Source organism: Pituophis catenifer, unplaced genomic scaffold (assembly GCF_029215685.1).
Source record: "Pituophis catenifer annectens isolate HBS135680 unplaced genomic scaffold, rPitCat1.0.hap2 SCAF_3, whole genome shotgun sequence".
NCBI classification, from domain to species: Eukaryota; Metazoa; Chordata; class Lepidosauria; order Squamata; family Colubridae; genus Pituophis; species Pituophis catenifer.
In genome coordinates this window covers 163,983,596-164,007,659 of record NW_027256883.1, presented here as the reverse complement: position 1 = coordinate 164,007,659, position 24,064 = coordinate 163,983,596, and the positions used below count along the sequence as shown (strand labels likewise).

Below are 24,064 nucleotides of genomic sequence, written 5' to 3'. Positions count from 1 at the left end.
ATGAAAGTGATAAGATACTGGTCTTAAATGCTCCCTCCCCTCCCCTTAACATATGTGTGAATGCAGTCTTTCCTAGTAATGACCGATCAGGAAAATGATTTGGGAATTATGGTAAAGTAGTTTAATAAAAAATGCTAACATAACTTAGCTGTGACTGCTAAGTTGCTTTTGAGGAAATGAATATTGCCATCTTGCAATTCTGCTGTTAGTGATAGCATTTTAGATTAGAAACATAAATGTATGCAATTCTGTTTTATTTTATTCACTATTCTGTCCTAAGGTCAATATTATATAGTATGACTTGTTTTCTGCTCCTAAACACCATGAAGTAGAAGAAATTATTATTGAGGCACTTAGAACATTAAATCCAAGGTTAGGAACTGAGAAATGACCCATCCAGTATCTTGACACAGTCCTTGAAACCAGAAAGATATGCGTTTTAGGATTAACTCTTGCCTAGAATTCCAAACTACACTGGTATATTGCTAGTTGTACTTTTTTTGTTTATTGATATGTTTATAAAGAAACCGAGGTCGACACGTCTGGGTTAAATATCCTAGGAAAGCAAAAATGGACCAATAAAACTTGAAGAACTACTTAAAAAAATGCCTGGCTAGGTAACTGAGTCAATCATTCTTTCAGCCCAACTCACTTCACAGAGCTGTTCTGTGAGGAACCCAGGAGGATTAGGTATGTTCACTGCCTTGAGTTATTTAATAAAGGAGAGATTAAAAAATAAAATAAATGAAAAGCAGCTACTCAGTGCTTCATAATTTCTAACATGCTACTATGAAATGACTCTTCTTTACCAATTTTTTTTGTGAAACAGAGTAAGTCACAATCTGCAACACAAAAGGAAAAATTTTGTAATGCTCATAAATTATGCAGATTTGACAGATTTTATTTTAGTCACTCTCTTTTAGACATTGTTAGGCAAAGAACTAGTACCCTGTACTATTCTTTGGATAACTCAAAAGACAGTACCTTCCCAATTTAAATGGATATTGCCTGCCTCCTTTTAGCATGTACATGAATTATTGTCTCTCAAATCTGGCATACTCCACACAAGTGGATCTTGCAACTCTTAGAACTGGGAATCTGGGAGTTATGCATCTGGGGGGTTTTGGTTACAGAAGATTTAAGAGGTGCTTCTTGAAAGTAAACTGTAATTTTTGGGATACTGGTTGAAATGCCGGGAATTCAATTCAATCCAGTAGCTAAGCATGATATCCCAGACCATCCACGCAGTCTTTAGGGAAAATCTGATTTCTGTTCCTTCTGTTAGCTCCTTCTGCATCTGGTAGCAAGTAAATAATAGATGCATAAATCTGATAGATACTGGTGAAAGCAAAATGATATGCTATAAATATAGTTTCAGTATATCTGTGCAAAATTTAGAAAGTTGATTTTCGGCTTCAGCATACTGAACTTATATTAAGTAGCAAGCCAAGTGATAACAAAACAATCATCCATTATTACACCACATATCCAATTCAAGCTTTTAAACCAGCAATAGTAAATGGTCCTGTAAACTGTTCTTGCAAAAAAACTGTGCATATGAACATTTTATGCTGTATAGCAGACATTACAAACTTAGCAAGTGCATTGCTAATGAACTCCTCATGTTCCTGAACATCAGTACAGTACTATAGTCATACAAAATGAAAGTTTGTATGACTTTCATTATAGTTTCATTATCTCTGGTTGCTAAGAGGTGAGAAAAATACAGTGAATTAATGTTTAGACATACTTACCATATACCCATTTAAATTAATGGGACTTAAGTTATGACTAACTTAACCCATTGATTGGAGCCAGTCTTCTCTTAATATGACTTTTCTGGGCTCAACTAAATAGATCATAGAATAGTCAGCAGAATATTTGAAAAGACTGCAATAGTTGGCTTGTAGGCAGATAGAGTCATCTATTACAAATCCTTGACTAAATTAAAAAAGTTCTTCTGATACATTGGACAATATGTGTTTATTAATGTTCTCCTTTATTTTATAAGATCTATTATTAACATAACAAAAATGCAAGTGACAGATGACATGATAAAGCCACTGCGGAGTATGGCAGGCTTCTGAGTAGTTCCTTCCTCTTTTTCTGACTATGTTACAAGCATTCTTATTTTTCTCTCACTTTCTTTTCTCCAAAAGTGAGCCTATATATATCACCAGAGGCACAGAGTGCAACTCCCATCAGTATTAGTTGTAATCCAAAAGCATGAAGAGCATCAAATTGGGGAAAGGTGAAGGCATCATCTAATTTAAAAAGAAATACTTTATTCCTAGGCATTTTTGGCATAATCAGTAGATAAAGCCACAAATTATCCACTCTCACACACACACATTAAATTAGGCAATGTCCCTTTTATATTTAAGAATAAAAGTAGAAGTTTGCCATCTCTATAATTACCCTGTCATTCTTTTTTAAATATTTGAGGAGTTATTTTTCAAGCAATATTCTGTAGTATAAGTTATCTTGAACATATAATTCTTAAATTTTTTTCCTCTTACAGACCTGACCACAAAATTAAAGAAAATAAAGATTCCATAGCATTAACTCTGTCTTCCTCCCTTGTTATTGCCTGCAAAATGAATTAATGTTGAAATGCAATTAAAAATGTAATGTGGAGACATAGAGGTGAGTTGATGGCAGGGAGGTTTTTTTTGAATGGGGGGAAGGTTTGCAGAGTGATCAGACCATGATGAAATTATGCCTTATCTTAATGCTTACCTTCACTTACTTGGGGAGTGGGCAATTTTTCCCCTTTAATTCTCAGTACTGGTGGATAGATGCCTAGGTTTTCAAAAGCCAGCTTCCATAATAGTCCTCAGCCATTCCTACACACTTCAGCCCAACTTTCTAGAGCCACTGACAAATAACCTCCTGCATCTTAGATCACTGATTAGCTTAGTTCCATCGGAGCCTCTTTTCCAGCAGAGAAATCAGCCACTGTTGTTGATCTCTCTTCTTTTTTTCTAGCTGCTGATCACAAATGTTGGAGGGGGGCCGGAGGGGGGAGAGAGGGATAGAAAGTGAGGCTGGATTGAATAAAATGGTCTCCTGCGAAAGAATCTTGGCCAGGAGAAAAGGGTCGAGATTTCATAACATTATGGACGTTTTCAGAAAAACAAAAACATGCACGATCAGTGGTAAGGAAAAACCCAAACGTGATGGCTCCATCTATGGGTGCGTGACCCAGGTATACAGCTAGAGAGGAAAGCATTATTTTAAACTATAGGTTTCAAGCAGGATTTATTAAATATTCCAAGTTGAATGAACCTGTAGCAATTTGCCCGGGGCTAGATTTTACCCGAGCAGCCTTTCTCTCCGCAGGCGCCGGTTTAAATACGATCATCTTCCTAGCCACGAATTTTAGCTAAGAATTCTTAGGAACGGGATCATCTTCTATCGTACTCGTACGGCTCGGTAAAATAGAAAAAAATATGTTGGGGTGCAAAAAACCCACGAACTATTCGGGGCCACGTTTTTGCAAGATGGTTTTGCCAGTTCCTTTTGAAACCCCTCTCCTTTTCATCACGAGAGGGTGCCGAGAAAGTTATACCTGGGTCGACTTGGGATACTTAGTACATACGAGATCAAATTACACCCTGGCCAAAACAGTCGCCTGTGATCTTTGGCGGGAATTTGTCCCCACAGTCTGCCCTCTACCTGCCTTTTAAATAAACTTCAGAATACGGTTTGCGTAAAATCCCGTTTACTCTACGTTGCTTTAATGGGTAGGGTGGGTCTTGCCCACCCAACCTTCAGGTTAAAGGACTTCAACTGGAACAAGAGGAAGAACACCACGGGGGGGGGGGGGGGAAATGAGCAATAACACAGATTCAGAAGACGCACAGCCTCCTGTGGGATTTGTACAGCACTCAATGAAAGATGCTGCCCGTCCAGGGCATCCCTGAAGATTGGGGGAGGGGGTAGAGACGCTATTGCCAGTTGAGCTAAGTAGTAGAGTTCATGAGGCGGGGGGTGGGGGAGAGACGCAACGTTTGGGATTTTACTCTGCCTGACTCAATCGATCAACCTTTTTTTAAATAATTTTTTAAAGTTTATTTTCGCAGAAGCAAGGGAGGGCACGGTGGCGGCGTTGTGGTGGGGGGGGGAAGCTGGGAACTCGAGACTTCGGACTCCCCTCGGGCGGCTAATTGTCGATTGGAAAGGAGGCGTTATTTACATACGGGAAGGGAGACGTGGCCAATGACAAAGCGCTATAGGTGCCGTGGCTCCTGACTGGCAAGCGCCAGGGCCAGTAAGGCACGAGAAGGCGGGTTTTTTCACGAAGGGGACTCGCGGCCAGCGCCGGTAGCTCGTGTCATTCCCGGTTGGGTAAGGCGGCGGCGGCGGCGGCAGCGGCGGCGGAGTCGGAGCGGACGGCGGCAAGGGCAGGTACCCGGCATTGGCTCTCGGGTTGGGGGCGTCTTGGCTTTGTGAAGAGAGAGAGAGAAAAAAAAGGCGCCCTGCCTGTGTGCCTCGTCTTCTCAGAAAGCGGAGAGGTTTCTTGGCCGGGGAGACTCCAGCCTCACCAGTCGGCGAACGGGGCGCGGAGAGGGCGAGGGGGCTTTGCAGCCACCCTCCCTCCGGCCCCCTATCTTTTCCCCTCAGCCCCACTGGAGAGGCCTCTTTCGTTCTCTTTCCTGCAGGGAAACCTCAGCAGTTCAGGCTCTGGGTCGCTGCTGTGTGGTGGCGACTTGCTCTCTCTCATCCTCGCAACAACCCGCCACTCGTTCTCTCCCCCCCCGCAACCCCCTCCGCCCCGCCGCCTCTGCTTTTCCAGGTCCGGTTCCTGGGCCACCAAAGCTTTCTGTTTCTTTGCAAGAAAGATGCTGAACGGAACGGGTCTGGTTTTAAAAAGAACATTTGTGGTGAAACACGAAAAGAAAACGAGAAAATAACACGCCCCTCACCATCACTTTGACATGGAAGCCGGCCTAAGAATGATTGCAAATGCTGCGTCTGGTCTGTAGGACGGGAGTGGAGAGAGAGAGAGAGAGATTGAAAGAGAGAGAGAGAGAAAGAAAGAGAGAAAGAAAGAAAGAAAGGGAGAAAGGCGCGAAGAAAGAGCCGGTTTGCTCCCAGCACCACCCCGGAGTAATCACGGCTTCTGGAGATGTTGACACACCTTTCCTTTGCAACCTAGATTTCGTGTATGGTCCATTTTATAAACAATACAGTCGTAGCACTAAATGTTACTAGCACACAAGAGGAAGGAAGGGAAGGGAAGGGAGGAAGGAAGGAAGGAAGGAAGGAAGGAAGGAAGGAAGGAAGGAAGGAAGGAAGGAAGTCTTTTTGTTGCCACTCTCCCCTTTCTCTAATTGTGCAAAGATAATTTGGAATTTGGTTAGGGTGTGGAAGAGAGATTTAAATCCTCATCTTGTTTCCTTCAATCACAGCCTTGGGAGATGGCTGGTTTGGAACTAGACTGCCCAACCCAAGTTAAAACATAAAGATTAGAGGAAAGGCTTCATAGAGACAGTGAGTTATTTTTCTTCTGAGCCACTCTCTGCTAAAGAGATGTGTCCCCAAGTTCTCAGAACTTTCACTTTACCAGGCGGACTCTTACCTTTGTACCTTTTGGGGTTGGTTGGTTTGTGTGCTTGTTTTTACAGATTGAGATTGAAATCTGGGCAACAGTTTGGGCAGATTTATCATTTTCATTCTAAAGAGTCAAGCATATAATTATAGTCAGTAAGCCAATGGTATTTAAATGGGCAAGGAGTGTGTTCCTATAAATGTAGGTCTCAATTGACAAAAATCAATGGAAATATTTGTTATCAGATAGAGAGGAGGGAGAGAAAGAGAGAGTATTGTCCCAAGTTTATATGCTTTCAAAAAAAAAAAAAAAAAGCATTTGTCAGAACCTGCCTACAAATGTCCTCATATGTAAAAGAACAAAATAATGAACCCCATGATCAAAAATTTGTCTATGCAAGATCCATTGAATTTACTAGCAAGAAGAAGCGCTAAAAAAATTTGGGTGAAAACACAATTGTCCTTTTAGTAGTTCCTATTTGTTTTAAATAGGGCTATGCATGAGAAACTGCTGTCAAATTTATGCCTGAACCATGAAAACAAATTTATACTTGGTTGGTTTGTTTAGATTCATATGACCATCCCTCTCGACACAGTGACTCTGGGCCATGAACAATTATGTTATAACTAATTACACTGGTTAAAAATAACATGTCTGTAATCTTAAGCAACCAGATACTTTTATTTCCCATCCCTCTTATTCATTGGTGAATACACTGTAATAAAATGTTCATTTGTCAAAAAGTAGCATTAAAAGTAGAATTATTTATTAGATTTATATATTGCCCTTATAATCTACAATTCTAGTCAGTGTACATAATGTTCCTTCCCCCACCTATTTTTCCCAACACAACAAACAACCTGTGAGGTGAGTTGGGGTGAGAAAAAAATGACTTATCCAAAGCCGCACAGCCAGTTTTCATGCCTTAGGGAAGACCAGAATCCATAATGTCCCAATTTCTAGTCCAATGTCTTAATCACTCTACCAATTCTTTGATAAAATATATATTTCAGGTTTATTTAAAATACCAGAAGTTTTTCTGCAGCCTTCACAGGGATTATAGTTGCACTTAAAGATCACTTTTGTTTTGCAAAATTAAATGATCATTAGTAGAACCAGCTGAAAGATAGAAATTGGTGATGAGGAATTTTGAGTGAAAAAGCTATTTGGGAGGACTAAGCACAGCTTCCTTATAGTTTTCATGTTGCATAGTAACACTTTTCAAGAATGCCTACATAATAAAGACAGCTGTAAAAACCCAGAGTATGAAGGGATACTTAAGACTGTAAGAATAAATGCTTTCAGTTATCTTCCATTAAACTTTATATTAAACTTCCTCTTTTGAATACTACTGTATTAATAAGGACTGCAGTTTAGAGCAATAGGAATTCCACAGATTAGTCAAGGGATTTAAAATTTGAAAAAGATTTTCTTGTAGTTTATTTCTTGTAGGTTTGTGGACATTTCATTGGGTTTGCTTTCTGCTTAAGGCATATTCTGGAAAAATTGTATAAATTATTTATGTTCATTCTGTTTAGCAAGCTACAGGTGAATTTACTTATTTAAATTATATTTAATGACTGAACCATCAAGATCTTTGTGTAGACATGAGAATTCATAATATTGATTGTACCAAAGAGATTTAAGATTTATGTAAACCTACAAACATCACTCTTGTCTCACTCTGCATGTTATAAAACCCATTATTCTTCTACCTAAGCAATGCAAAAAAAAAAATATTGTGAAGAATCCCATCTATCTTATCAGATGGAATAAAAGAGAAACTGTATAATTCAATGTAGTTCTTCCCATGTAGTAAAAGTTCAGAAATGAATAGCAGAATATAGTTGAAAGTCTAGATAAAAAGGCCATAGCTTTAGATTAATGAATTAATTAATTAATTAATTAATTAATTGTGCCACCCATCTTGTATGAATCTGACATCTAATTGTACTTATTTGTAATTATAGTGCCTTTGATCTCCTCTTTTGTCCTCAGGTTCACATTCACAAGGCACAAGGTGTACTGTATCTGATTTATGGTCTCCTAAATCCTTGTCTAGATAGTTGCTGATAGTTTGGCTGGTGAGACTTAATACTGTGTTTATTTAGGTGCTGTCTCATTACCAAGCTTAACACATCATTTTAAGTGTTCTCTTGAAGTAGCCATACAGCATTTTGTTTCAGTTATGGGCAGCTTCCAGAATCCCTTTCAGTGCCGATTTTCTTTGCTTCTCTCCCCAATTCCTATACATTTAATTATTTGTATTCTGGAATATTTTTCCTTAAAAATATTTCAATTAATATGGGACAAGGAACAATACCTCTTGTATCAGTTGTTTCATCTTGAAGAATAACAGGGACCAAAGTTTGTTTCATGAAATAAAATCTCACGTCATAAGTGCTTTTACTTGAATATATTTGGATTCTTCAAAGTGCCTTTAGATTCCATTTTAAAGAAATAGAAAAGGTATATTATTTTGGATTTGGTGCTTTTAATGTTTTAACAATAGCAACAAAACCACCGAAGCCAAAACATGATTTGGCTCTGTTTTATCTGTATCTACCTGGACTATAATCCTATAGTCCAGGCAGACATTTGCTGTAGTATGAACCATCCTCTGGCATAAGTGAAGATGAAATTTATTCTTGACTGTTTTATTTCATGGAATCTACAAATTTAACCTTAGTCTGGAATGTTTGTTTGTGAATGAGACATCTAAAAAACTTTCCAATGGTGTTGCACATTGTCATGAATACATGTTCAGTATTAAGTCAAGAATATTTTTTTTATGGAACAGGATTTTCTACAAAAATGAATTTTATAAGTTGTTCCAGAGGTATCTTATTTCCTACAATACAGTATTGCAAATGGAGAGCCTCCTAGATCATATAATGGAACTGTATCAGATTCCAGAGCAGAATTTTACCTAGATTAGAATTCTGTTACTACTCATAGATAGTAGTTAAGATGCTTAACTACTTAAGTAGTATCTACTCATTTATACTACTTAAGATGCTTCTTAATTTTGGATATGATGTTTGTTTTATTGTAAGTCCCATGTCTAGTAAGAATTACCTCACTGTCACCTCTAGTTCCATTTATGGACTAACTATAAGACAATTATTGCAGAAGGAGTAAAATGCAATATGGGTATGACTTCTTCACACTTCATACAATAAATATTCCTGATATCGCTGTAGAATTAAATATGAACAATGTAATATACCTCTAAATGTTGTTCTATGCAGTATCAAGAGCTGTGGAGTCTTGAATTTACTCAGGTTTATAGTTTCTTTATAACTTCAGACTGACTGCAACTGATACAAATATTTGACCAGTTTCACAAAAGCCTGCATCTGACTTGATAGCTAGTTATGGTGTCTTTTTTAAGGTAATAGCTGTGAAAATTTAGGTATTCTAGTATTGCTTTGAAATAATAATGGTGTTTATAAAATAGAAGTTCTACAATTGGTTTTGATATATAATTACTGAATTATTTAATGTCAAAGGGATTTAACTCCCTGCCTTTTATTTACTAAATGACTTTTAAGTTAATTTTTGGCTGTGTGAAATGTAGAAAATCTGACTTTTAGAATTTGCTAATAGCAGGCAAATTGATTTTATAAATGGATGGTTTTCAAAGCCTCTTTGGTTAGTGACATAAAAGAAGTCATATAATCGAGTGCCTAAACAAGAACCTTTTAAGGTTTCGGCTTTGGTGGCTCACTAATAAATCTCTGAAAATGATGTTAATAGGACTGCCATAAATCATACTGCAATGAGTATCAGTATTATGCTGTGTAATAAAATAAAATGCCACATGAGTTAATCAGCAGCAAATGTTTAAAGGCCAATTTGTTACTAGTGCATTTGCTACTAGTTTTGATAGAAATCCGTTGATATTTACCGTTTCCCCTAAAATAAGACATCCCCTGATAATAAGCCCAATTGGGCTTTTGAGCGCATTCACTAAAATAAGCCCCCCCTGAAAATAAACCATCCCCAAAAATATTTAAACGCATGTGCAGCCAGTCCCCATTTCCTCTAGTTTCCTCCACATGCCCCAAAATAATAAGACCTCCCCGAAAATAAGCACTTATTTTGGAATAAAAAAAAATATAAGACAGATATTCGGGGAACACGGTACCTACTACTGTGTTTCTCCGAAAATAAGACCCTGTCTTATATTTTTTTTGGAACCCTAAAATAAGCGCTTGACCTTATTGCCATGAGCTTAAAAGCCCAATTGGGCTTATTATCAGGGGAAGTCTTATTTTGGGGAAAACAGGGTAGAGAATATTTAGGAATTTTAAAGTAGTGTATAGCTTAATTTTGCATGTTAATTTTGTGTTGTTCAGACAAATGAATAAAAATAGTTTTATTATTTATTTATTTATTTATTGTTTTAATTTATATACCACCCTTCTCCTAGTGGACTCAGGGCGGTGCACAGCCAGAACTAAAACACATAACAATACAAAATTTAAAATTATTAAAAGAATTATATACTTTGGCCCAAATTTAAAACAATTCGAATTAAAACCCATTGACAGATTAAAAGCTAAACAACTAAAAAACTAAAAAAAAGGGGGGGACCCATAGATCAAAGAGAAAGTTATATATAAAGGTGGCAAATTTTTAAAAAAGTAACAATGTTTACTTCCATCCTTGTGTCAATTACTTAATGCAAGAAAATCTTAATGAGCATGGCAGGCTAAAAACAGGAATATTACATGGTAATAAGATAAGATCTCAAATTTGTGTTATATCTAAGTATAAAACTTTACATTTTTTCATTCATTCCCAGCTGAGATAGTCAGAATTTGTTACATTGTTGATCAATTTACACTAATGATTATAGAATTATAATAAAAATAAGAAGTTTCAACCCTTCACTTACTACTTGTGTTTTAAATTTGTCAAGGAAATGTGCATATTAATTGCTTGATATACTCACCAACACATACAGCAGAGATTTAGTATTTACTATCCAAGAACATTTATTTTCTCTACACGGCAGTATTTTGCATATAATTTTGTAAATGTGAATTAAGAATGAAAGCTAAAAGTAAGTTATATTTAAGAGACATGGGACCCGTGAAGTCTTCATATAGTGTTTTTCAGCGTAAGGTATAAAAATAGAGAAACTACTCTCCACACAAATTGTGTCATATAAATTGAAAATGGATTATCTATTATGTATCGTCTTCCAATGCAGCTTCTTGAATATCTTGAGAACCAATGATTGGAACAGAAGGGGGAGAGAGCTGAAAAACTTCATTTTGTTAATAAAATTAAGTTAAGAGGTATTTTTAGGCCTGTTGAGTAAGTCCTATTTCTTGTTGTCTAACTAAATTGGGTAATTTGCTTTGTTCTCCAGTTATGAATATCTATAATTTAGCAGTAAATTGTAGTATTTTTAGTATTGTATTTTTCATATTATTTTTAGTCTTTGATACACAGTTTTCTCCTTGTAACTGTAGTCTTATTAGAATATGCTAGACTTCTATTTAGTAAATTACTGATCTTACACAGTACTAGAAAAATATGGCAGTGTTGTATTGGTTTCATCAACAGATGAAGATATTGAAGTATTTCAGTTCCACAGTCTGCTTATCCCTGATCCTTTAAATATTTACAGTAGATTATTGCAGAAATTGTTATTTCAGTGATTCAAAATAGAAACAAGTAGTGCTTTGATTGAAGCTTATTTTGTAATAATTTCCATCTCTGTCTCCAGCCACCCTGCTTCTAGCTTCTAGGGACACTTGACATGTAATGTTGATTAATAGTAAAAATGATTTGTTTAAAACATTATTTCAAATATTTTTGAAAAATTAGTATTGCCACTTGGGGGAGCTAGGATAATTTTTATTCCAAATTGTTGTGAATCTTGCTGAACTTGATAGGGTAATTGGAAAAACAAGTGGGAAGAAAGCCATGAATTACTTAACATTTATGATGGATTATAATGCCAAAAATAACTCTTGGAAATTGTAAAAAATCTGGAAATTCAATTTTTGGTTAATAAACCTTTAAGACCAATATGCCTACCCTGTTTCCCTAAAATAAGACATCCCATGATAATAAGCCCAATCAGGCTTTTGAGCACATGGCAATAAGGCCAAGCACTTATTTCAGAGTTCAAAAAAATATAAGACAGGGTCTTATTTTCGGGAAAACATGGTAGTTTCAATAAGAAATTTGGTCATAGACTGCATTTAATTGCCTTACTGCAGTTAATCAGCAGTAATGTCAGAATAAAAGTCTATTTGATACACTGATTTCGCCCACTTTATGTAGCTGCTATACAGTTGATTTCTTCATGCTGTGTGTAAAATTGTTAGTTAATTGCTAACAGTTTTCTCAACATATGACAATCGACCTGTTCAGAAATTTGATATTTAAAGTATCCCTACATATACGTATACTGTACAGTATTGATTCTTATGAGGTTACTAAAGAATGACATTTAGGAATTCTTAAAAGGAAAAAGCATTGTTTGTTTATGAACAATAACCAAAACTATAGACCATCTTAGACTTCAATTATTTAAATTATTTAAAACTTTTAAAAATCATGGCTCTCAAACTCAAATCATTTTCCCAATTTGCTTGCTTCCTTTGACAGTATGCCAGCAGCTGACAGTCACACATATAGTGAGGAACTTCAATGGTGGCAGTGTTTGTCATAAAGTGACTAAATGCAATGCCAGGAATGTAAATCTGGATGAACTTGTCTGCTGGTCTCATCCTAGTTAGACATTGGCTTGGACACTGTCAAGGAATATGATGGCTGCAAGTTAGTTTATCAGAAACAGAAACCATCTCTGGAGAATATATTTCCATGCTATTGTCAGAAAACTGCATGTTGTATCCATCAGGAATGAAGATCAACTTGAGGATGTTTTTATCTTTTATTTTAAAGATCATAATTATATTTATGGTGAAAATATGAGCTGGGGTCTGAAGTTTTACTGTTTCACTTTCTACATTTTTTTAGAATGTATTGCATTCTGCATTAGGGATTTTAAAGCACCATGATCCATTTTAAGAATTATCAATAAAATTGGAGAATTAGTGAAAAATCTAAATATTAAGTAAAATTTAATTTTACATTAAAAACATTTTACATTTAAACATTAAAGTGCAGTGGTATGATTGGTACTTTCTGTATAATGGTGGAAATCAAATTGCATTTTTAGCCATTATATATATATTTCACTAAAGGTTTTTACATGAAAAAATATTGAGAATGCTTAGAAGGGCTTGGCCTGGATAGCAATACCATAAATAGTTTACCCAAAGATAAAACAGATTGAATTCAGTGGAACTTACTTATGTATTAAAATAAGTACTGGATTGCAGAGAACCCCAATCCAGTTCTTTCATTAAATTAGATGCCAACTTTCTAATTAAAGTCTTAAAATACTAGTTGAAACTTGGCTTATATTTTAAACTACATTTTAAATGTAAAAGAATGGAATGAAAAAACATATATTTGACAGGGAGACAACTGCAAATGACTAAACAATTAGTGGGTACAGTTTCCATGAAGTTTGAGGGGCCATTTTTCCTTTTCTGAAGAGATGCTAATATGTTCTGAAAAAGAAGTGGTAGAAAGGGAAACGGTGTTATTAGACAATAGCCTTTTGAGCTGACCCAGACTCCTTCAATTATTCAAAATGGTATTTACAAAACATATTTTTTAAAAAGTTAATTTGCTTTGGTGTTTAGAAAATATTGCCAGGGAAATAGATAAGACTAAATGAACAATGTGCTGTGTTTGCTGAATATCTGTAATTATTATTAGTTGGGAGTCATTAATATTCTGAAACTTCAATTAAAACTTGATAGAACATGGAATGATTAATTTGTAATTTAAACATCCTTTGCTTCCCATGTGGGAAACAATGAATATGTAACAGAATACATATACATTACACATATATATGCATCACTTCCATTTCAGAGTGAGCAGTATTACAGAAAGCACAAAAAGAGTTAGAATAATAAGTAAAATAAATTAAAAGCAGGAAAAAAAGAGAGGAATAAAACTATTATTTTAAACTCACCCAGTTCACTATATCTTTGTATACCTTTCTGTCCTTGTTTTTCAAACTTCTCACCTGTCTTTAAAAAAAATTCATTAATTCTAACAAAGCAAAACTTTTCCTTTGTTTCAATCCATGTATTCTTCATATAATTTGTTTGCAATTTAATCTTATCTATTCTGTCTGTATGACCAAAGTACCAGTACTTACTTTTTTATACTGGTCATTCCTTTATAACCCTCTCCTGTTACAACATACACTTTTAAATCAATCAGTTCCCAATATTCTTCCAATATGCCCAACTTTTACAAGAGAGTGCATAGAATAACATGTTTACACATAGCCATTTTGCTTCTTTCATCAAACATTTGTTCTTCATAATGTATCGTATATTACTTGCATTTGATCTATTTCATTAATTTTCTCTTGAACACTCTGAAAATATTCAAACTTATCTACTTGGTCTAATTTTATACTATTTATGTATGATTCTCTATTATTCACTTCACTTGCCATATTAAACAGAATTACATTGATTTTAATGCATTAATTTTCAGATCAGTACTCATTGCTTTATTGAATTTAATTATCCATTGTGAATCATTTGGATTTTCAACCAACATCATGGCATTGTTTGCATATAGAAATTCATAGACATTCATCTATCAACACCTACCAGCCATAAGCATACCTTATTTTCACATATATTTTAATACATTTATATGGATTTTTCCATAAACTTATTAAACAGTTGGGAGGGCATCATGTATTCCTTATCTTTCTCTCTGCTTGATGGTGAATCAGTAATTAATGAATAATTATTTTTATTCATGCTTTGCTTTCATTATATACTGAAGTTATGACATTAAATAATCAACTTTATTTTTACCTAATTCAAGCCTGTTTATTAGTATGCTCTTTTTCTAAACTTTCAGGAAACCTTATTTTAAATAAATTATTTGCTGAAGAATAAAAATCTGATTGCATGTACTTCTTCTACAAATTATTTCTACTACTACAATTTTGCTCACTGTCATCTTCTAGAACCGTGATGGCAAACCTATGGCACGTGTGCCAGAGGTCGTATGCAGAGCTCTCTCTATGGGCACGCGGGCTGTCGCCAGCTGCTCTTCTGGTTTCCGGCGTTGGCTTGTGTGCCGGCCAGTTGGTCTTTGCGCATGCTGGAGCACTGGAAATCTGAAGACCAGCTGTCAGCACTCGTGCGCACCAGAAACCGGAAGATCAGCTGGCTGGTGGATGCAGGCGCACCAGCCAGCTGCTCTTCGGGTTTCTGGGCTCCAGCGTGCACGTGTTCCAGTTTTGGCACTCGGTACCGAAAAGATTTGCCATCACTGTTCTAGAATTTATACTCCCTGCACAAGAATTCTTCCAAACACTTTTCCAGATAACGTTGTTATCTTTCTCTTTGTACAAGAGAACAATAATACCATTCTTCCAATGATCAAGCACAGATGGAGTCCTCACAAACTCCAGTTATAACTATAATTGGGCCCAAAATATCAGTCATTGAGCAAAGTGGCAATTAAGAAATATGCCATGTGACTGCTTCTCTTAAAAACTGCAATCCCAGTTCTCTCATTGCAGTTGTTAAGTCATGAGCTTAATAGTCATGAGCATGATAGCGTTTGCTAGCATTTTCACCAAATTTGAAGTCTTACGACACTAACAAATGCCATCATTCTGAAAGGTTTAGAATGCATTTGTGAGGGGAAAACACTAGTAAACGCAACTCTTTAAGTCTTCCAAAATATTGGTATTTGTTAGCGTTTTTGCCAAATTTGAGGTCTGTTTCTCAAGATTTCCAGACGAGCAAAATCAATGGTTTTCTCCAGAAGAGAAAATGATAGCGAATCTGAGCATTCTGAAAGCCTCAGAATGTTGTCATTGGCTAATGTTTTCACCAGGTTTGAGGACCCTTCCTCCATCATGTGACAAGATTTCTCTCCCTGTATAAAGGAGAGGGAAAATCCCTCAGCGCACTGGGGGAATGGACCTCAGATCCAATGTTCCTTCCACTTGGAACCTTTCCTACCAGCTTCCTTGTGGACTTTCTGGGGAAGCCAGTAGAGAAGACTTTAAAGGTGATCACATGCTCAAAGGGCACTTGGCAACTTGTGATAAATGTACATACGATGCCAAGCACTCAAAATGTGGTCATGTGATTAAGGGCAGCCAGCATGTTGTTTTACAACAGACAGAAGTTATTTACAGCCATAAAGTATTCATTCCCAGGAGTTGCTGAGTATTAATGATCGTAAAACAATCAATTAGTCCAGGACAAGTTGAACCATTGGACAACCATTGGACAAATAAATCACATCTGTAAACCTCAGCTGCCTCCAGTCTACTAACTCACCAGCTAGAAGATACATATAGTATATAAACTCATTCCACATACTTTAGTAAAATTGCTTTCAATTAAAGTGACGCCTCTAGGTTAAAAGTTTAAAACTGCATTGGATTCATTCCCCATACTTGATACACAATGCATCAGTATTCCTTTCCAATTTTTTTTCTGTTTCATTTAAGAACTGACATAAGCCATTCAGATGGAAATTAAATAAAAAATGAATCCATTCTATTGCAGATCTAGCTGATATTCCAGATAGTTGGAACATACATTGATTTATCATTTATAACTTCCAAGTAATGTACAACACGGAGAAATTTGACTTCAGTTGAATTCTGGCACAAAAACTGACTCAAGTAGCAGACAACATATTCAAAACATGTATTGACAATATATACATGCTTCTGGCTTTTCTTACACTGGCTTTTCTTACACTGTACCCAGTAATGGGCAGGGCTAGTTCTTCCAGTTGCCGCTCCCATAATGACCTGGAACATGTCTCTGTGCTTTATTCATAATTCAGGCCAAATCATATGTGTATGCATATATGAGGGACTAAGAGCACTTTCTTAACTTGTTCGTTTATGTCTTGGCTATTTGTATTTATGATAGAAATGTGATACAGATAATCCTCGATTTACAACAGTTCATTTAGTATGTTACAACTACTGAAAAAAGTGACTTCCGGGTGCGATTCAAGGTGTTGGTTACCATCTTTAGAGCGCTCCATGGCTTAGGACCTGGGTACTTACGAGATCGCCTTCTGATACCGATAGCCTCCTACCGGCCAGTACACTCCCACAGAGAGGGACTCCTCAGGGTGCTGTCGGTCAAATGAAATCCTGAAAAAAAGATGAGAAATTGAGAAAAGGTAGTATAGAAATCTATGTATGGATGAGATGGAAGCAAAAAAATGGTTCAAGCATTTATGCAAACTGGATTTACAGTAATTAAAATTTCCTTTTGCTTATCTTACATCTTTAATTTCTTTTGCTTTCTATTTCTTACTTTCTATCTGTAATTTGCACAATGTTACTTTCCATGAGTCAGAGTGGCATGACATGGCTATGTACGTATGTATTGTTAGGAAGTTTTTTTCTAACCTTCACCTGGAATGCTTTTCTATAACTTAAATTCATTATTCCATCTTCTGCAGATTAGAATGAAAGAGGAAGATTTGACCATTTTATGTATGCTATCTTTTCAGCTATTTGAATTATTATTATTATTATTATTATTATTATTATTATTATTATTATTATTATTATTATTATATTTCTATACCGCCTTTCTCCCGTAGGACTCAAGGCGGTGTACAGTCAAGAAAAATATAGATACACAAACATCATAAAATTGCTAATTAAAATTATTATTATAACATAGTTTGGCCCAATTAAATAGAACCTAAAATTAGATAACATTTTAAAAACATTCACGTGTTCATATGTTTAGCCCCGCCTGTTGGAACATCAGGGTTTTGAGGGCACAGTGGAAAGCACGGAGATCAGGGATATTTCATATCTCAGGGGGCAGTTCATTCCAAAGGGTTGGAGCCCTCACAGAGAAGGCCCTCCCCCTGGGAGTCACCAGTCGGCATAATTTGACTCACGGTACCCTGAGTAGTCCCTCCCTGTGAGAACGAACTGGTCGGTGGGAGGCTATTGGTGGCAAAAGACGGTCTCATAGGTACCCAGGTCCTAAGCCATGGAGCGCTTTAAAAGTGATAACTAACACCTTGAATCGCACCTGGAAGACCACCGGGAGCCAGTGCAGCTCGCGTAGGAGAGGTGTTACATGGGTGCAACGAGTTGCGCCCATAATCACCCGCGCGGCTACATTCTGGACCAGTTGGAGCCTCCGGGTGCTTTTCAAGGGGAGCCCCATGAAGAATGCTATCATATTTTCTTTTCTTCTTTCCCTTTAAGTGTAGAGCTGCCCAAATCTTTTAATCTTTTATAAGTCTTAGGTGTTGTCTTGTGAGGACTATGTGGGACTAGAACCGAACTTTCCTATATAGTGGATCCAGAATAAGAAATAATGTTAAAGAAAAGTTCTGAACTACACAGAAAAAGTTATGCAAAATGAAATGGTAGTAAAACATGCAATCCAGCCCATACTTAAGTAGCTAATTTATTGGAATGCCTTGAGGGTATTTTGGCAAATGTTTTATTGAAATCAAGTTATGTTATAGCTGTAGCGTTCCCATTATCCAATAAAGAAATTTTACAATAAAAAAATAAAATGTTAATCTGGCAAGAATTGTTCTTGATTTAGGATTCTATATCTGGATTGCAAAAGCCTGGACAACCACTGGATAAATTATTTTTTCTATCCATTTACTGTACATAGTGGTTTTCCAGATGTTTGTGCATATATGTGGTAATCCTAATCTTGACAAATCCATGCTGATTTCTGATAATTATCACCTAGTTTTCAAGATGTTTAGTATATTTATTAAACTCCATGAGCTAGTCTAGACTAGAGTCTTCCTGACTTTTGAGACTACTGTTTTCTAAATCCCTGAAATTTGCTTGCTCCTCTTTTTGAAGATAGAGTAGTATCTGCCCTCTCCAGTCATTTGGTACTTCAAGATAATCTTAATGATATGTAAGGTTTTAACTTGACCATCACCAGATTTGCATTCTAATCTCTTGGAATGAAGATTTGAATTCTTTTAAAATAAATAGATATCCTCTGACTATGCTTCTGCCAATTTTGGACTTCAGTCTTATCTCTTCATCTTGCTTTTCAAGTTCCCTGGCAAAATATCTTCCTATTATTGTGGAAGATTGAAACAAAGTAAGCATAAAATAGCTCTGCTTTCTCTCTGTTATCTGTTAGCATCTTGCCATGTTCATGAGCAGCTGGTACTGTACTTTTATTCTTTTATTTTCTCTTTATTTTAAACATACGTGAAGAATCCTTTCTCAATTCTTAACCTTGTTGGCCAGTTTTGGCTCATTTTGAACTTTTATGACATTGTTTTTACTGTTCCTTTTCTGTGTATTTCTTCTTTGATGATCTGTCCTCTTTTCTACTACTTAACATTTAAACAAAAAAGATATCCTTGCTTTCAGAATTTCGCTGAGATTTTTTGAGATAGCTGTCTTTTATTTTTTCTTCATTGAAAGTATTTGTAATTAGGTTTTTAATTTCTCTTGTTTTTAGTAATTATCAGTGTCCTTAGGCACTTTTACCCTTTAGCTTCTTCTTCTCATGGATCCTACTAGCATTGTTCTGCATTTATTAAATCAAGCAATCCTTCCCTTCCTCCCTCTTCTTTCTCTCTCTGTATTTCTTACTATTCTCTCTCTCTCTCTCTCTCTCTCTCTCTCTCTCTCTCTCTCCCTCCCTCCCTCCCTCCCTCCCTCCCTCCCTCCCTCTCCCCCCTCCCCCCCCCCATAGTTCAAGATTAATGTTCAGTGATGTTCATGTCCTTTTTACATTCAATTTTTATTGGACTGAATGTGGAAACAAAATAATATAAATATAATCATATTCAGTGAAAAATATGATAGTGTTAAAAAGGCATCAATTCTATTTTTAAACCAGATTTGATACACATTATCCACCGGATCAGCATTTTCCCTTCTAAATAGATAAACATAGTGTTCATGGATGGGCAAAAAATCAGAGTGGGAGGAACTTTTGACTTCCTGCAGGCTTCCCCATTTACTTTACCTCTGGGAAGCTGGCAGGAAGCATAAGAAACCACATGCCTGGATACTAAAATATAACCTATCATGTTGTTTGTTGTTTTAACCATTTAGTCATGTCCGATTCTTGGTGACTTGGTGACTTTATAGGCAAGTGCTATACAGACAAGAAAAAAAGATTCTTCATCTGTGACTTCTATTATAGAATATGATTCAGGAAAAAAAGTGGCCTAATGCTTTAGTATTTCAAATTCTGAGTTATGATCATAGTAGCACAGATGGATACTTCATTTTGCTAGCGTGTATTGTTTGTCAGTCATCTCAATCTGGAAAAAAATAAAATATTAAATGATTGTCAATATTTTCGGTGTCTTCTACTAATGTGCTGGGTTATGTTTTTCAAATAACAGATTTGGAACAATTAAAATGCTAGAATTGTGTTCTTCAGCTTTTCTGAACATATTTTTCTTTAGTTGAGTTGAAATGATAACTACAGATGGTCAATAATATGTGCCTGGGCAATTATCTGTCTTTTTTTTATTAACGATCAGGCATGATTCTCCACTTAAAACACATGTCTAATATTGCTTTCTATAACAAAATTGTATTTGATTTTTCCAAACTCCCTTTTTGTGCAGCTGAGTTATTTTAATATTTTTTCTTTATTGGTTAACATTTATGAATTGTCTAGCTCTAGAGATCCTGGGCAGGGAAAATAAAACTTATAAATACAGTATTGTATTGTAATAATAATAAATAAGAAAGACAAAAAAGTCTGGATAGTGGATGTGCAATACATGGAGATAGTAGAATAGAAGAAAGAATTGGAGAAAACCATAAAATTCAAATACCTGCAAATAGAAGTTGAAGGACTATGGTAAAAAGAAGCAAAAATATTGCCAATAGTAATAGGTGCCTTGGATGCAATCCTTGGATGCAATCCAAGTGGGGCAGCACTTGAACACCACTGGAATTGACAAAATCACCATCAGTCAATTGCAAAAGGCAGCTTTATTGTACTTGGAACAGCTTACATCCTGCAATGATACCTCTAATACCATTAAACAATATCTACCTGAGAAGGTTTTTTTCTCTTCTTCCTCCATCACCTCACAAAGTATTCCTGCTTCCTTCTCTCCCCCCCACCCCTTTTCTATCTTGTTTGGCTGCATTTTCTCCCTGTCATAAATCCCACCCACCCCCATCTTATTTTCTACCCACTCCCATTCTACCCATTTTGCTGCCTGTTCACTTTGTTGCTCTTTTTTCTATCATCAGCCTTACCTCCTGATCCAGGATATATCCCTCCTCCTTCTACCTGCTCCTTGAATCCATTCTTTTTTCCATCCCAGAATCTGATTTTCTCCTGCTAGTCTCCAGCCATGTATTAATTTTTTAATGATTTCTACTGTTTATATTCATTTATTATTAACATATGGAGAAATTGTCAAGTAATAGATGGCAGCATTTGGAGTAACGTTTAATAAGGCAGTTTATCATAATTCATTTAAATTTGTATTTGTTTGCAAAGGCTTTGCCTATGAAATGAGACCATGACAACTGATGAGGCTACAAAGAAGGAAGGCGAGGTCCAAGCAGCAACTCTTGCTGAACAAGGTGAAGATATAACACCAAATAAAGATCGAGGAGTTCTGAAGGTGAGATTGTAGGAGAAATTAATGTTCTTTCCCAAGCATAACAGTTTGGAAACATCCCAATTCAAATGGGCAGCACACTTTCCCTATCCCATCTCCATTATAATAATGCAGTGCTTGTCTGTAGTAAGTTTAACATAAGCAAAAAAAGTGGGATACGTATAACACATTTGTACCATTTTGAGTGTTTCCAGAGGAATTAAAAACTAGCTCCTGAAAAATATGTATTTCAGTAACTTTACAGTTCAAATTTAATCTTGTGATAAATGTGAAAAGGGGGATTTAGCTAGATGTAGAAGCCACAATGACATAGAGGACTGCATATGACTTTTCAGTATTTTGTGGTCAAACTACCTGGGCTTTTTAGACCTTTAATTGATATTGTAGTTGAATATAGTGTAAAATAAAAGAACCAGTTTGGATACTACAGCAAAATTGGAAGTTTCTTAATAAATAGCATTTTGTAGCATTCTCTACATTGAATGAAACAACTATCAAATCCCCCATATATTTGAGAGATTCATTTTTATAGTTACTTGTAATGTGTGCTGATGTATTGTTCACCAAGTTTTTGTTTATCATTAAGTTCTTATTATGGATCATGATTGGCCAGGAATTGGACACTCCTTGGAGTAATCTTTGTATTGTGTGTATCAATCCTAAATTGTACAATTAAGGACCAGTTGTGTCATTATAAAGGAGCAAAATTGGAAGTCAAAGAATTTTATGGGATGTGGTCCATATGCACTTATATTCTGATTATAGTTTTTCATCTATTATTGTTTTTCATCTATCTTTTGTGATGAATCGATGTAAATTATGAAATGCATTTGGATAATATTGAAGAAAGTTTAGAACTGATCAATTGCTAAACATCTCTTAACTTACCTGTTTTCATATCCTAATTCTAGATTGTGAAGAGACCAGGAAATAAGGATGAATCTCCTATGATTGGAGACAAAGTTTATGTCCATTACAAAGGAAAATTGGCCAATGGAAAAAAGTTCGATTCCAGCCGTGACAGGAATGAGCCATTTATCTTCAGCCTGGGCAAAGGTAAAGAGTGGAAAAGGTGGAGAAAGGTAAAGAGAGCTTTAGGCATATGAATGGGGTTTTTTTTCCCAACAAAATTACAATATATTTGTATATAATCCTGTTTTCAGAAAGACTATAAGAACAAACAGAGAAAACTTTGAATTAGCAAGTATATGGATCTGTCACTACCGGGCAAATCAGGCACTCTGTATTTTTTTTCTTCATAATATTGCTATAAAACGCTGACCTTAACTTGCAATGGTATTTTTGGCTGCATTGAAGATGCAAACATTACAAAATGGTTTAACTCTTACAATTACCCATCACAATCTAGAAGACTTGAAAATTATATTTCTGTCATAAGATTAGGGGCCTTTTAGGGGAAAAATTTTTGTATGTGCATTTATAATGTTCAGCTTCTTATTTTCTGGAATGAAATTATATACCAATTTACTTTTGCTCTAATAGTTCAGATTTGTAGGGTAGATTTTCCTTCAGTAGTTGTTGTGAAAATGGGATATACTGCTGCACCATCACTTCTATAATTCAGAAAGTATGTTGCCATATTTAATTGAAAAAGATGTTTTCTAATGTTTTTGTGCAAGCATGAACTAGTCGTGTATCATTCTTGCAAAACATATATGCTCATTCCCTTCTTTTTCCAGGCAGGGACTAAATTTCCAGTTTACCATCAAGGCTAACACAACACTTGCTTTGTTTGTAAACATTAAGAATTATCAGATGGTGAAATCTTCATCCACCCATTGTTCAGTGGCCAGCTTCTTGTAGATTTATAAATACTTTTAAAGCAAGCCTGGAGTTTTCAGATGTGAATAAAATTTACATGATCAGTGGCCTCATGTGATCTGTTACTGATTATGGGTGGGGAATCAAATGCCTGACCTTTCTTCCTGACATGCTAGTTATATATATATGCTTTTCTGTTTTGTCTCTGCCTTTCCCATCAGTTACAATCTGAAATAGTTTAATAAACAAACATACATTACATGAAACAGAATGTTACTGTTTATTTTGACTGTGGAAAAATACTTTGGCTAGTGACAGTACTATATCTTTTTCATTTGGTTTTTTTTAAAAAGGCGGAGCTTACAATTCTGACAGAGTAAGATTCTCTCTCATCTGAGGAATTTTGCATAGCTGCCAAGCAGCATGATTGCAGAACTGTGAAGGAAGAGAAGTTCATTGTTCAACCCAGAGGTGGTATTCAGCAGGTTCTGACTAGTTCTGGAGAACTGGTAGCGGAAATTTTGAGTAGTTCGGAGAACCGGTAAATACCACTTCTGACTGGCCCCGCCTCCATCTATTCTCTGCCTCCCGAGTACCAGCTGATTGGGAGGAAATGGGGATTTTGCAGTAACCTTCCCCTGGAGTGGGGAGGGAATGAGATTTTACAGTATCCTTCTGCCACGCCCACAAAGCCAAGCCAAGCCACGCCATGCCCACCAAGCCATGCCCACAGAACCAGTAGTAAAAAAATTTGAATCCCACCACTGGTTCAACCTATGTATAAAGCTGCTTTACAATGATTTTTGTCAAATGGCCCTCTAAGCATCGGAGCACATTTAGCTGTCATTTGAATAAAATCAACTGCCTAAAATCTTTCTCAGGATTTATTTTGACCTGTAGTACTTCTAGAGATTTTCATCAGACCTTCTACTGTTAATGTACCTAACTGAAAATGTGTTCAACAATGGAAAGAAACGAACATTTTAAAGA

The 24,064-nt window shown here is 36.0% G+C and overlaps 1 protein-coding gene across 1 annotated transcript in view; it reads left to right on the top strand.

Moving 5' to 3' along the window:
• Positions 1–4,348: 4,348 nt before the first annotated feature.
• FKBP5 (FKBP prolyl isomerase 5) overlaps positions 4,349–24,064 on the top strand; it is a 41,763-nt gene continuing 22,047 nt past the window's right edge. Inside the window, exons 1-3 of the mRNA XM_070941454.1 lie at positions 4,349–4,410; positions 21,169–21,295; positions 22,204–22,348. Of these exons, the coding sequence (XP_070797555.1) occupies positions 21,191–21,295; positions 22,204–22,348 (250 nt within the window). The 5' untranslated portion in view covers positions 4,349–4,410; positions 21,169–21,190. The remainder of the gene's footprint in view (positions 4,411–21,168; positions 21,296–22,203; positions 22,349–24,064) is intronic.